This window comes from Eptesicus fuscus, chromosome 11 (assembly GCF_027574615.1).
Source record: "Eptesicus fuscus isolate TK198812 chromosome 11, DD_ASM_mEF_20220401, whole genome shotgun sequence".
NCBI classification, from domain to species: Eukaryota; Metazoa; Chordata; class Mammalia; order Chiroptera; family Vespertilionidae; genus Eptesicus; species Eptesicus fuscus.
Genome location: NC_072483.1, coordinates 71991264 through 72006131, shown reverse-complemented (window position 1 = coordinate 72006131; position 14868 = coordinate 71991264). Strand labels below are relative to the sequence as shown.

Below are 14868 nucleotides of genomic sequence, written 5' to 3'. Positions count from 1 at the left end.
GTAGTTACATCTCAGAAACCAGGACTGGCACTACTTGTGTATGCTAGGATGGAAATTTGGATCTGGGCGACACGTGGAGACACACAACCTGTGTGGCTTTGGCTAAGTGCTGGGATTTTTCTGGGCCTTAGTCTTGTAGGTTAAATGAAGCCAGTTAATGCTCATAAAGATTTCAAGCTCATAGAGTTGTCGTGAATGAGGTAGCATGTATAAAGTGCCTGGCACTTAGTAGATGGTTAAGAAAGTTACAGTAATTGGGTGGAAAGTGGAGTTTTGTGTAGGCAAAGTGTGCATAATGCTATAGGAGAACAAAGAAAGTTTGGTGAGTATGCTCACCTGTGAATGCGAAAATGGGTCTTATTTGTGAATAATAGGAGATCCTCTTGGCATCTTAGCTTGTGTGTGTGTGTGTGTGTGTGTGTGTGTGTGTGTGTTCAGGGGTAGAGTACCTACCATCTAGAAAATCAAGAGCCCTCTCTGGGCTTTCCTGAGAAGCCTGGGGGTGTTTATAGTCTGGGGCTATGTCAGCACGTAGCCCCCAGCCACGAGGAGCCTCGTCCTGTGTACGACCCAGGCGCCCTCACCCAGCGCTGTGGCCTGCAGCATACTCAGCCACAAGCGAGTTGGGTACCGCCTGGCACAGGTCCGTGTGCGCATGTTTGTAGAGTGAGCAAGTCGAGATGCGCTGACCTTCCGGAGCCGTCCCGCGGGAAGCGGAAGGAGGTGGCGTGGAGGTTGCGTAGGGCTGCCAATGAGAGCGTGGCCCGATCTCTCGTGGGGGCCACTGCACCCCTTTCTGTGCCTCAGTTTCCCCATGTGTCCAGGGCCCGGGAGGCAGATTCGGGATGGGGGTGCGGGGACGCAGGTGACAGCCGTCCCAGGGGACGCAGGGGTGCAGGCCAGGGAAGGGGCGCCAGGTGGGGTGCGGGCCGGCGGGGGAGGGGCGGGCTCTGGGCGCGGCCGCCGCCTTCCCCGCGCCTGGGCTCCCGCGCCCCCGAGGCTGCTTCCGCCACCGGCGCTGGCTCCAGTCCGCTCCCCGGCCGCCCCCGGCCCCGCCTCCGACTCCGACTCCGCCTCGCCCCCGCCCGTCCCCTCCTCGCCCGGCCGCCCGCCCGGCCCCCTCCCCCGCCATGAAGAAGCTGTGGGTGAAGAAGCGTTTCCAGGTGAGGGCTCCGGGGGCGGGCGGCGCCGGGAGGGGGTAGGAAGGGCTGGGCACCCGGAGGGAGGGAGGGCGGGTCACCGCGGCTGGGCCCGGGGAAGGGGCGCTGGAGTCGCGCCTGTCCCACCCTGGCCACTGAGGCCGCGAGGCCGGGCGCCCAGGGGGCTCCCGGATCTGCTGTCTGAGCGCACAGCCCCCCGCCCCTCCCCGCGCGGAGGCCCCCCATCCCCCTAGCCTGCATTCCCCGCGCCCACCCGGGGAGATCTCTGCGCCGCCTTTGGTGTGGAGCGCCCACTAGCTTCTTGGCCACCTTGTTCTCTTCTAGCCTCTGGCCAACCTGGGCCCGGGCCCTGCCCGGCTCCCCCCAGCCCCCCACTCTGGAGCCTTCTTCCATCTTCCCGAGCTCCTGGAAGCCGGGTACAGGGACCCGGGCTGAGCTCTATAGATTCCCCAAGCCTGCCTTGTCCTCGCATACCCGGGCCTCCTGCCTGCATTCCTGAGAACCCCGGCCCTTTGGGGTACCTTGCCTTCTGTCCCCCATCACCCTCCCTGCCCGCTTGACACCTATCCTTGGGATCTGTCTTCCTCCCAGCGGGAATTTGTGTCCTTATCTCTCCATCTCCCAGTCATCCAAGCAACACCCCCCCCCCCCAATCTCTCCCTTTATTTCATCTCCGAATCATCCAAACAAACACTGCCCTCCTCCCCACCCAATCTCTTCACCTCAGCCAGCCCCCCATCCTGTCTCCTAGCCTCTGTCTCTGGGGGTATCGCTCAGGCCCCCAGTGCTGAGAGATTATGAATTATGAGTCCCAGCATTTGACCCACAGCCTTGCTATCCTCTCTCTCCTTCCTCCCCTGCTCCTCCCCAGAGCCAAGCTGACCTCCCGCTGGGAGGGCTGACAGGCAAGGAAGAGTGGAGACATTCTCTGTGGGGGAAGTTGGCCACCTTGAGTCTCTGTCCACCTCCCTCCACCCCGCTGCCCCCTGGCCCCTGGAATGTTTGGACGGGAGGTACAGGGATGTCAGAAGCGAGCCTTCCCCTCAACAACTCATTCTGGCTTTTCTCTTTCAGAAAACCGGCCACTCCCGCCGGGCCTTTAGCCGCCTCACCCATGGTGTGTGGACTGTGGGCTTCCTGCTCTACCCCGTGCCCACTCCTTCTCTTGGTCCCAAGTCCCGAAGACAGCTCATGAGATGTGGGACCCTCCCCCCCCCCACACACACACATGCACCCATACTCACCCACCACCCAAGAAGGCCCCTGTGCCCTGCTTCTGAGAGAGGACCTAGCAAAGCGGGGTGGGGGAGTCATACACATTCCGCCATAGGTTCACTGTTCTTCACCCATGGGGCAAAGTGAGGATGAGCTCATTGCCATACTTTGCCTACCAGTACATGGCTCCTGCTTCTCGTGGCGCTCATAGAGAAACTGAGGCTCAGAACTTGATAGAGTCTGGGGAAGTGAAACATGCAGAACAGATGAGGGGGTGGTTCTCAAGGAGGGGTCAAAGCACAATACAAATATTGTAATAGCAGGTGAGCCTGACCCCTAAGGCGGGGTGGCTGGGCTGAGCACCAGCAGGCGTGTGTGTGTATGTACGTGTATGTGTGACCAGTGCGTGCACCAGTAAAAGTGCCAAAGATACAGGAATAACCAGCCAAAGCTCGTGGGCTTCCCAGCGCTGGGCACACTGGGAGCTTGCAGGCAGTCAAGAACTAGAGATGCTTTGCCCGCCCCAGGGGTCTCCCTTCCCAGCCCCGGCCCCGCAGGGCATCTCTGGGCACTGGGTACCCTTGTGCCCTCTCTGCTGCCTGCCCACCGTGCCCTACCCCACAAACGCTCTGATAACAGTCTGTCCATGTCTCTCTTCTGCTGCTCCTATGGAAGCGAAGTTTTCCGCTCCTGCAGAAAGCAAAGTTACGGTAGGAAACTGGCTCCTGCCCTAGCCCTCCACTCCCCCTCTTCCCTGCCCAACCCGCCTCTCCTCACCCTGCCTCAGCTGCACCCCGATGTGTTCCGGCTGGCGTGGGGTAGAGGACAGGCTGGTCCTGCGATTGGTCGAGTGCCTTGACAATACGACTCTGAGGTGACTCCCCTTTATTCCTGGGGTACTGGAACCCAGCATTTAGAGCCTTGGAACCTAGGACCTTGTGATTTGGGGGGCTGCATGGGAACTTAAGCTACCACTGGCAGGGGAGGAGGGACAGGGGCTGAGGCCCTGGTAATTCATTAGGTAGTTGAGGGGACGACAAGGAAGCAAGGGTGAGTACCCAGGGGCCCAGAGTGGGAGCCAGGGAATTGGCAGGGGCGGGGTTACCCTGAGCAGCCCAGGATGGGCAGGGGAATATGGGGCGTGGAAGAGAGGAGAAGATAGGTACCAGACGCCCTACAGTGGTAAGATGGAGCCTGCTGTGGGGGAGGGAGGAGGGGACACGGGGAAGAGTTGGAGTGAGAGCGAAGAGGGCCCTGCCCACACAGGCCCCTGTTTCTTCAGACTTGGAGACAGGTGAGGATGACATCAGCGATGTGCAAGGGACCCAGCGCCTGGAGCTTCGGGGTGACAGGACCTTCAGCACCCCCACAGGTGAGCTGTCTGGGGTGCTCCAAAAGCAGGTGTGGGTGGGCTTCCCACGAGAGGCATTTGGGCTTCACCACGCTCCTTTCTCTAGGGGGCTCCGGCACACTGGTGGGCACCTCCCTGGACACTCCCCCGACCTCCATGACAGGCACCTCCGAAGAGCAAGTGAGCTGGTGGGGCAGCGGGCAGACGGTCCTGGAGCAGGAAGTGGGCAGCAGGGGTGGCACCCGCCGCCTCCCGGGCAGCCCAAGGCAAGCACAGGCGGCCGGGGCCGGGCCACGGCACCTGGGGGTGGAGCCGCTGGTACGGGCATCTCGAGCTAATCTGGTGGGCGCAAGCTGGGGGTCAGAGGATAGCCTTTCGGTGGCCAGTGACCCGTATGGCAGCGCATTCAGTCTGTACAGAGGACGGGCGCTCTCGATCCACGTGTAAGTAATGCTTCACAGGGGCCTGCACTGTCCCACGTTACCATGCTGCCCTGCACTGCCCCTCCACCTCCATCTCCCGGGCACCATCCACCCCTCTGCGCACTTCTCCACCTTCCATTGCTTCCACTCCCGGCCCCAGCTATTCACTCATCTTCCCACACTGCTCCATCCGTCTCCTGTGCCATCACCACCCACATCCTCCCACACCTACTGTTTGGCTCACCATGCCATCTCCATGGGCTCTGGACCCCTCTGTCCCTTCCTTGTCCCCTCCAAAATCTCCACTTTCCCTGGGGCCCTCTCTTGCCTCACCCATTCAGGCTCCAGTTGTCCCCAGGGTCCCCCCCCCCCTTGGGGCCCCCTCCGTGCCTGCTGTCTCTGCAGCTGCTGCCTTTTCATTCTCTGCACATTCCTGTTCCCTGTGGGCCTTTCTCTGGGAGGAACGGAACCACGGCAGCTCCCGGGAGAGCAGGAGAGAGCAAGGAAGCAAGAGCACACCAGGAGAGAGAAGAGAGCGAGGTGGTCAGGGGGCAGATGGGGTCAGGGGCCTGGGGAAGCAGGAGTATGTGGAGGGTGGGGGAAGTAGGGACCAGGGCAGGGGGTGATGGAGACAGGAGGCTGGGGTAGAGGCAGAGGGGTTGGAATGCTGGAGGGGGGTGCCTGTGATGATCTTGTGGGAAACGCCCGAGGGTGGGGTTGAAGGTTGTCCTGGTAGGGGGTGTTGAAGTGAGACATTGGAGCCATTTTTGGAGATTTGGGGGTTGGCTGATACAGGAGAGAGTGCTATGGTAGAAGAGGGGAGTGGCTGGTGAAAGATGTATTGGGGGCATTTGGGGAGCTGACAGGGGGCCTGATTTGTGATGGGTGTGGGTGTGGAGGGGAGGGATCATCATGGAAGAGAAGGAAGGGGCCTGTTGTGGGTAAGGAGGTTTGAATGGCTAGTGGTGGGTAGGGGAGAGGTCTGGGCAGGGGCAGGGGCAGGAGCGGCTCCCTTGCTTTATCTGATTGGCATTAGCCAGGTGCTCCTGTGCCCTGGACTTGCCTTTTCCTTCCCTGCCTGTCTTTGCCAGGCTCCAGCCAGAGCCTGGAGTTGCTATGGCAACTTCGAGGAACCCATTTCCTTAGTGATGTCTGTGGTACAGAGGCTGGCCTGGAGCTAGAATCTGCCGGCAAGAGGCCTCCTCTGCTGTCCCAATTTCTCTCTTTGCCTCACCCAGTTCCCATGGGCCATTCCTCAGGGACTCTGCTGTCCCTCCCCTAGAGTAGATTCTGCTTCCCGTCAGGTGGCTGGCTGAGGTTCCACGCCCTCAGGGAACTATGCATTGCCATCCCCATGTTCCCCATGTCCCCCCACCCCTGTCTGAGGTGAGGTCTGCAGTGGAGGTTGCTGACCCAGGTAGTCTAAAACATCCTTAGAATTTATGCTTGTGGCTGGTACCCTATTTCTCCTCCCTTCTGTGCCCCCAGAATCCCAGACATTTTGGAGGGAGCAAGGGCTCAGAAGCCAGACTTTGCTGGCTTTCAATCCTAGCACCATTTCCTAGCAGTCTCACCCTGCTAAGGCACTTTTACCTCTATAAGCCTCAGTTTCTTCATCTGTAAGTGGACCTAACAGTTCCCATCTGAAAGGATTGTTGTGAGGATTAAATGACTCAGTGCATTTAAAGCATGTAGTACATGCCTGGCACACAATAAGTACTCAGTGAGTCATTTCATACTTTTTTATTAAGCGCTCTAATGTGTCAGGTATGATGCTAACATCTCAGATTCCTTTTCTTATTAATCTTTATGTTTAGCAAGGATCCAGATGGGGGAAACTGAGGCCCAGCTCTTGGACCTCAAAGCTCTGTAGGTGAGAGGTGTACTCTGGGCTGACCAGCTCCTTTCCGTCTCCTCTTCTCCCGCACTCCCAGCTCAGGCCCACGCAGTAGTTATTTCTGAACTGAGTTATTTCTGAGCATACCCCTTTGGGGAGCCTCTGTGCTTCTCCGGGGAGTTCCAAGGACTCAGGTAACTTTCCCAGGGGCAGGACAAAGTCAAAGGCCTGCACTGGGGGCAGATTGATGAAATGGAATGGGAACCTGGGTATCCTAGTCTCCTACCCTAGGGAACCCCAGCTACCACCTGCTGTGTCCTCTCAGTACTGGACTCAGGTCAGAGTTGGTGTCAGGTAACCCCAGGGATGGAGCTATGCTCCTTCTCCTGGAAGGAAGGCTGAAAGGCTGGTGCCTGTACTTCTGGGGCTGCTGTGAAGGGCCCATGTCCTGCTGAGGATGGGCAAGACTGTGGGGGCCAGCTGGGGGCAGGAATGGGTGGGAGGCTGCATTCCTGAGAGGGCCCCTCCCGGTGCACCCCTTCTGCCTTCCCTCACCACTTCATCCTTTGGATCCTAAACCTCCTTCCTTTCTCTCCCACCGCTCCGTTTTGTTTCCGCTGTTCCCCAGCTTCCAGGGCTGGGGGGAGGGGCTGGTCCGAGCGCCTGGGGCCGAGTCCTACCTGGACCCAGTCACTAGCCCCATCTCCCGGTGCCAGAGCTGCCGCCTCTCCCCAGCACCGCACCTGCCCTGGCTGTGCCTTCCTCTTTGCGGGGAGGGGGTGGTGGTCTGGCCCTTGTCACCCCAAGCCTTCCCAGCATGCCCCACCGCCACCCCCTGTCCCGAGCTGAGGGTCTAGGAGGGGAGGCCGCCTGAATCTTCTACCCTCTTGGTCTCGGTTCCGCAGCAGCGTCCCTCAGAGCGGCCTGCACAGGGAGGAGCCCGACCTTCAGCCTCAGCCGGCCAGCGAAGCCCCTCGTCGCCCGGCCCTGCCGCCTCCCTCCAAATCCGCGCTGCTGCCCCCACCGTCCCCTCGGGTGGGTAAGCGGCCCCCGCCGGGGCCCAGCGCCCAGCCCCCGGCCACCCCCACGGCGCCCCACCGGCGCACTCAGGATCCTGTGCTGCTCGAAGACGCCACCGCCGAAGAGAAGCGAGGGAAGAAGGCCAAGTCGTCGGGGCCCTCGCTGGCGGGCACGGCCGAGTCCCGGCCTCAGACGCCCCTGAGCGAGGCCTCGGGCCGCCTGTCGGCGCTGGGCCGCTCGCCGCGGCTGGTGCGCGCCGGCTCCCGCATCCTGGACAAGTTGCAGTTCTTCGAGGAGCGACGGCGCAGCCTGGAGCGCAGCGACTCGCCGCCGGCACCCCTGCGGCCCTGGGTGCCCCTGCGCAAGGCCCGCTCGCTGGAGCACCCCAAGTCCCACGGCGATGCCTCGTGGGGTTCGCCCGGGGCCTCTCAGGAGGAACTGCGGGCGCCGGCGGGCAGCGTGGCCGAGCGGCGCCGCCTGTTCCAGCAGAAGGCCGCCTCGCTGGACGAGCGCACGCGGCAGCGCAGCCCGGCCTCCGACCTCGAGCTGCGCTTCGCCCAGGAGCTGGGCCGCATCCGCCGCTCCACGTCGCGGGAGGAGCTGGTGCGCTCGCACGAGTCCCTGCGCGCCACGCTGCAGCGCGCGCCGTCCCCCCGGGAGCCCGGCGAGCCCCCGCTCTTTTCGCAGCCCTCCACCCCCAAGACCTCGCGCGCCGTGAGCCCTGCCGCCGCCCAGCCTCCCCCTCCGAGCGTCGCGGGGAGGCCCGGGGATGAGCCGGGGAGGCCGCAGAGCCGCGGGCCGGCAGGCAGGACAGAGCTGGGGGAAGGCCCGCAGCAGGAGGTCCGGCGCCGGGACCAGTTCCCGCTGACCCGGGGCAGAACCATCCAGGAGAGCCGGAGCCCCGTGCCGCCCCCCGCCCCGGGGGATGCCCCCGAGGCCAGGACAAAAGCCCCTCCGGGTCGGAAGCGGGAGCCCCCGGCACAAGCCGTGCGCTTCCTGCCTTGGGCCACGCCGGGCCCTGAGGGCGCTGCTGTGCCCCAGACGCTGGAGAAGAGCAGGGCGGGGCCTGAGGCCGAGAAGAGGCCGCGCCGAGGGCCGGAGGAGGATGGTCCCTGGGGGGCCTGGGACCGCAGAGGGACTCGCAGCCAGGGCAGAGGTCGCAGGGCCCGGCCCACCTCGCCTGAGCTTGGTAAGCCCTCCGGAAGCACCGAGAAGGTGCTGGGACTTGGGTGGGAGGCCGTTTGGGGAGAGGGAGGCTGCTAGGGTATGGTTTCCCGGGGAAGGTATGGACTCAAGCGCAAGTTTGAGTGAAAGTTGTGAAGGTTGATGTGCTAAAACCTGCCTGCTGGTGAGATAGAGTGTGTGTGTTTTTGTGTGTGTGTTGTGTTTTTTAGTGTGTGTGTGTGTTTATGGAGGCGAGGCTGAGGTGTGAGCAAACACCCAGTGCCCAGATGCCTGCCATAGGCGCTCTGGGCCTAGGGGCCTGCTAGTCTGCTGGGCTAAGGACCTAACTGATGGAAGGCCCTGGTGGAAATCTAAGGAGCTCCTCCACACACCACCCTTCCGTGGGGGACGAGATGGAAGCCTGTCTCAATATACCAGTATCATTTGTTAGGTCCCCGTTACAGGAAAGCTCTGGATCAGCCAACTCTCATTTCTGCCCTCCCCATCCTGGCACCATCCCCTGACCCATCTGTGGCCACTAAGGTCTAAGCCAGCCTCTCCTGCTGGCCTCTTTGCTCCCATTCTTGAGTCCCCGCATCGCTGAGCTGACTGGTCACCTGCCAGCCTGGGTGTGGTCTCCCAATCTTCCTGTGGGTGATGGCCATAGCCAGACTGCCCTTGCCCCTAACTCTGCTCATCCCTAACACCAACTTGGGGCCCACTCCTGGGCTGACGCAGAGGAAACCATCCTTCACTCGCTCCCACCCGCTGCTGCTTCCCCAGGCCAGAGGCCCCTACACACCCCGCCCAGGAGATCCTGTATGTCTTTTTCATTGCACTTACCGCCCTGTATTTTTCTTCAGCAGAGTCACTTTATTTTTCATTTGGGTATTACCGCCCCAGAATTTCTAGAGATGATTAGGCCCCTGTCCATTGTTCTACTAGCCATCATTATTGCATACGCACAGCCATGTCCCAGGCATTGTTAACTGGGTGCCTAGGGGGTGTTATTTTAACTTAATCTGGATGCCAGCTTTGCAAGATATTGGGTATTATTTATCAGCTCCATCATACAGATGACAAAACTGAGGCACAGAGAGAGATGATCTAATTTGCCGGTTTATGTCGCTAGGAGACAGCATAATTGGGATTCTCACTGCTCTTTTGGCACTGTGCTTTATCTAGCTTATGGAATGTCAGAGTTAGAAAATACCCAGCGAGATCTCTTTGTGTGTACAAGCGTCCTGTAAGCAGGGACCACATCTTATTTCTTGTTATCTCCCTGGTGCCAAGCAGAGCTTAGTATGCAGTCACTGCAGTGTTACTGTTTGATGGATGGACAAAATCAAAGCTGATTTCCATGGGGCCTCTCAGACTATAGGGCAGCATCACTAATATGACAGTACATCCCATGTTGCCCTGTGACATCACTATTATTACTTCCGTGTCGGGGTGCCTTTAGCTTGTCTTCTGTCTGTATGGAAACCTGTAGTATCTTGCGCCCCTCAGCATGCCTTGCACAGGGATGATCTACCATCCCTGACCACTGATTTATGTAAAGATGTGGCAGGGTTTCTGCCTTCCTCCAGAAACAACACTGTGGCTGAGGTTGAAGAGCAGACAAACTAATGTAGAGTCCTGGATGCCCTGTCCTGCTTGAGAACCCCCTTTCTGTCTTCCTTTCTTCCCTGTCTCAGGATGTTCAGGAGAGAGACCTTTTGCTCCCCAACCCCCACCTTCGAGAAGCCCCTCTCTCTGGGTTTGGATTTCTAAGATGCGAGGCTCCCATCACACCCTCTACCCCCGAGTCATCTCCACAGGACCATATCCCTTTACCCTGTCACCCGTGTCTCTGGCAGAGTCTTCGGACGACTCTTATGTGTCTGCTGGAGAAGAGCCCCTGGAGGCCCCTGTGTTTGAGATCCCCCTGCAGGACGCGGTGGTGGCCCCAGGGGCGGATGTGCTGCTCAAGTGTATCATCACCGCCAACCCCTCTCCCCAAGGTGAGCTCCAGAGTCGGGGCCTGGCTAAGGTTGAGACGGGGAGGGGTGGGTGAAGAGGGAAGCTCATCTGCTCCCCGGGCTGGGCTGGCCTGACTCCTGCATGTGTTAGAGCTTTCCCAGAATCCCCTGAGAGAGGGGAGGGCAGGCCTGGGCTTCTGTGAGTGAGGGGAGTCCTCTGAATTCCCTAGGGTGGGGAGAGGAGTGGCTTGGGCTCTGTGTGGGGTCTGGGGTGGGGGGAGATTTGTCCCAGTGGGCCATGGTGACTGGGCACCCTGCTGCTTCCCCCCAGTGTCCTGGCAGAAGGATGGGTCCACGCTGCGCAGTGATGGCCACCTTCTCATCCGGGCGGAGGGTGAGCGGCACACCCTGCTGCTTCGGGAGGCCCGGACGGCGGATGCTGGGAACTACACGGCCACCGCTACCAATGAGCTGGGCCAGGCCAGCTGCGCTGCCACGCTGGCCGTGAGACCTGGTAGGGAGCCTGTGGGCCCCAGGGCCGGGTGGGGTGAGCAGTGACCCCTCCCTGTAGGCCCAGGTCCCCTTCCCCTCCCAGCCTAGAGCTCAACTTTCAACCAGTGTGCAGTTTGTTCTTGTGTCCATTGCTCTGGGGGAAGCATTTTAAATGGCCTTGGCCTCAGGGCAGAGGCCAAATTCCCAAGGCACACAGCAGGCTGGCCAATTCATGAAGTCACTGAAATTTGTCTTTAGACATCCTCTAAATGCCATCCTTTCATGGCGTTTCGTTCCTAAGGGGAAAGCAAATTATCCTTGAGTCTCAGAGAAAAAGCATCTCCCTGCTCAAAGGGCTTAAAAACCATCAGGAACCTTCTGAGATAATTTCCTCTCCAGAACAGGGCCCCCCCAACCCCCCCCCCGTCCCCCGCTCCCTTAAGAGAGATGCTTTTAAGTGCTTTCCTCCTTCCCTTGTTCCTTCTGTTGAACCCAAAGCTCTAAAGAGGATCCAGCTGAGACCACTTCTTGGGAGGTGGCAGTGGCTGAGGCTGCCCTGTTTTCTATTTTTATGAAAGTCCTCACTTGGTGTCAGACTACTTCCTTTGGGTTTAAGCCCAGTTGCTTTCAGGTTCAGGGTAGGGCTGGACTGGTGTCCATGGCCATGGCCATGGCCTGTTCGACTCGTTCAGGTCACTGGGCCTGACAATGTGTTGACCCTGGGCAGTGGGGGTGGGAGGAACTGAGCCTGGGAAAGGGGCATTCCAGAAGCAAAAGATGCAGACTCAACCCTCCAGGAGATGACGCTGGGTGATGACCCTCCACCAGAGGACTTAGGTTGGAGGAAAGTGCAGGGCAGATCAACCCTGTCCCTAGGAGAGTCGAGCAGTTGGTCAGTGTTGTGGGATGCTGGATTGAGAGACATGAGGGCCCTGAAGGGGGCTGGGATTTAGACCGGCAGCGGGAGGGGTGGGCATGCCAGGAGCGGGGAGAGAACACGCTGTTCTCTCCCTTCTTTCACTCAGCCCTGCTGGTGACACGATTATAGAGCCTGTCTTGCTGTGGGTCAGGGCCTCAGCACCTTCACGATCAGGGAGTTCTTGGTGGTATCTGACCTGAGTCCAAGTCCTGCTTTACATCCTTATGGCTGTACCTCTCTCGCTTTGCAGAAGGGCAGGTCTTAGCTTACAGACCACTCCCAGAAGCTCAGATTTAAGGCTCTCTCCTTCCCCTTGCCCCTCCCACCTCAAGGAATCACACTGTCCCTCCTCTGTGTGCTTTCCTCCTTCCATCACCTCTGGGATCTGCTTCTGACTCAGCTCCCAGCTCCCAGCTCTGTTTAGGGGGCCCAGGCATGGGTCCAGGACTCTGGTCAATACCTGGCTTGGACTATTTGGCAAGGAGTGGGGGGCGGGGGGTGTTCCCCACTACTGGCTCGGCGCCATTTGGGAACCTTTTATGGTTGGGAAGGAGGCTTGGGGCAAGGCAGCTGTCTGCACTTGTCTTTGCCTGCTGAACCTCCTTGCAGTTTCAGTTTCCTCATTTGTAAACCAGAGATAATTATACTATTTGCAAGAAAGAAAGCAAATGTGTGAACGAGCTTTGTGAACTGTAAAGCTATAGGCGAATGTTAGTTGTTAGCATTATTAAGTGGTGCTGTTGTGCACGGGAGCTCAGGTTCCCACGAAGCTTCGGGGAGCTGTCTTTCCCTCTCCTTTCCTTTCTTCATACTGTTTATGCCTTGGAGTCTCCTCCCTGCCCTTGCCAAGCCCGCGGCCCCCAACCCCCCATATTTCCCAGATGTCACAGCATCTCTGTGCCTCTCCACCCCGGGGAGCTAGGGTGTGCACCCAGAGAATGGCTCCTGAAAGTCAGACTGGCTCCAGGCTCCAGGGCTTGAGGGGCAGGCACGTGGGTCCAGACTCGGCTCTTGCGGAGGAAGCAGACTTTCTTACCCTACAAGGCTCTGTTTGGTCCAGAGCAACTGGATGGAGGCCAGTGGACCGGGAGAGCAGCAGGGATGGGCGGAACCAGTGGGTGGCACAGACATTTGGCAAAGGCCGGGGTCCCAGGCCTGGAGTTTGTAGGGAGTGGGAGGGGGGCTAGGGAAGGGTGTTCCGCGGTGTGGCTGTGGGTGGGGTAGGAGTAGGGTGAGGGAGGGAGTGTCTAGTGTATTTTGGGAAGAGGCCTTGTGGAACCACCTTCTTTTCTTGCTCCTCACCAACCCCTTTGGTAACCAGGACTGGCTGCCCAGTGCCCTCTTGGGGTTCCCACCTCCACAGGACCTGCTTTTGAGGGCTCACAGATCTCAGTTCCTGGTTGGGAACCACTGGGACGGGGAATCGGTAACTAGAGAATGTAGTTACCCTGGTGCTGTGGTTTGGGGGGGCACAGTGTCCTCACCAGCTCTGGCAGCCCCACCCAGCCCTGGATCCCTCTCCTCCTGCCCCACCTCACTGAATAACTGCCGAGGCCATAGTTGAGCTCCCAAAGGGTGTGTGTATCAGGGCAGTGGGTTGGAGGGTGTGAGAAGTGCTTAACTGAAGCTAAGCATTTCACAGCTGCCTGCATCCATCACACAGGCATTTATTGAGTCCCAACTGGGTGCCAAGTGCTACATCTCCCTAAATAGTTTCATGTGTTTGGAGAGTGCCATATGCTTTTTTCCAAACCCTTTCACATCTCTCCCCTTACTTGAGCTACATCACTCATGTACAGTTGACCCTTGAACAATTCGGGGGTTAGGGGCACTTAACTGCCATTGTAGTAGAAAATCCTCATGTAACTTTAGTTGGGCCTCCAGGTGGGCAGATTCCCAACTGCCAGGTGACCCTTGAACAACGGGGGTTTGAACTGCTCAGATCAATTAGAAACTATCGTGTATGAGGAACCATTGCAGTTCAAACCCCTGTTATTCAGGGTCAACTGTATATTTCTTGGAGGGACGTGACGGGTGGTGACATTCCCAGTTTATAGATGGGAAGGTGAAAATGGGGAGAGTAAAGCGACACAGAGATAGCACGAGGCCAGCATCTCTACTTAGCATCTGTAATCTGCCTGGGGTGCTGTAAGCAAGAGGTGATTGAAATACTCACCTATGAAAAAATAAACTTAGTGTGATGGCAGATGAAAATAACATGACTAGTTAGCATCTCCTGAGCACTTTGTATGTACCAGGCCCTGCGTTGATTGGGTTCTCACATTTAATCCAACCTCTGAGGTAGGGTCTATTATTATGCCCATGTTACAGATGAGAAAACTGAGACTCGGAAAGCTTTAGCAAAGTGCTCTAGAGTAGTGCTGATCAACAGAAGTTTCTGTGATAGAACTACTATATATGTGCACAGTCCAGTATGGTAGCCACTAGCCACATGTGGGTACTGAGCATTTGAAATGTGGTTAGTGTGACTGAAGGGCTGAATTTTTTATTTAACTTTCATTAATGTACATTTAAATCATCTCAGTGGCTAGTGGTCGCCCTATTTGCTCAGCTATAGGAGCATAGGGTCAGTGGGAAGCTGGGTGGTGATTTGAAGCCCTGCCCTCGGGTCTCCCAAGTCTGCACTCCTAACCACTGCACCACACTGTCCCCTTTCCTCTACTCAAGAGGTTCAGGGTTCAGGTAGAACTGTGCTCATGAGCTCATGGGGTGGGGGTGGGAGCAGAGACTGCCGATGCCCTTGGGTTTATTTCCTTTCTTGACCTCCCCCCACCCCTGTGACTGTGGTCCTGCTTTGTTTCCCTGCATGCCCAGTGTGCACACAGTTGGCTCACCCCACCAAGGGCTCTGGTCAGGAGGAAGGGGGCCATGGGTGGCTTCATGTACCCAGGCCTCTATCCTGCTGCTGTCAGTCCTCCCCTTAAGCACAGGTCTCATATATTTGAGTCTAAGGCTCTAGCATTTTCCAGCAGAGACCTTGGCCTCTTCACTTCGCTTTAGCTGGCCACCATGTCCTCATCTGAGCAGCAAGGATCATAACCCCTGGGCTGCTTTCTCAGTCAGATTTGTGAGGCTCTGCAGAGCTGAAGATTCAGCTAAGGGCCTTTGGCCAGAGGAAATGGCTTATCAAAGCTCATTTGGTCCCATCTGTATGATGACACTATCACAACAGAAAAGAGGTGGTTTGGGGAGGTCATGAACATAAAAGGAAAGGAAGGAAATTATGGCACTCCTGTCTGCCCCCTTCTTCTCCTGGCCTGGCCCTGGCCCTGGCCCCGGCAGATTCTTCCTTCTGAAGTCAGTGGC

General features: G+C 58.3%; 1 protein-coding gene across 3 annotated transcripts in view; it reads left to right on the top strand.

Annotated features, from left to right (window-relative positions):
• SPEG (striated muscle enriched protein kinase) overlaps window positions 1-14868 on the top strand; it is a 54915-nt gene that overhangs the window by 5806 nt on the left and 34241 nt on the right. For 2 of the 3 annotated variants that reach the window (XM_054723351.1, XM_008145128.3), the window contains exons 2-6: window positions 3658-3747; window positions 3833-4169; window positions 6891-8194; window positions 10029-10172; window positions 10462-10644. In XM_054723351.1, the coding sequence (XP_054579326.1) occupies window positions 3658-3747; window positions 3833-4169; window positions 6891-8194; window positions 10029-10172; window positions 10462-10644 (2058 nt within the window). Of the gene's footprint in view, window positions 1-3055; window positions 3086-3657; window positions 3748-3832; window positions 4170-6890; window positions 8195-10028; window positions 10173-10461; window positions 10645-14868 lie in introns of all 3 variants that reach the window. The other variant, XM_054723352.1, reaches the window with a different exon arrangement.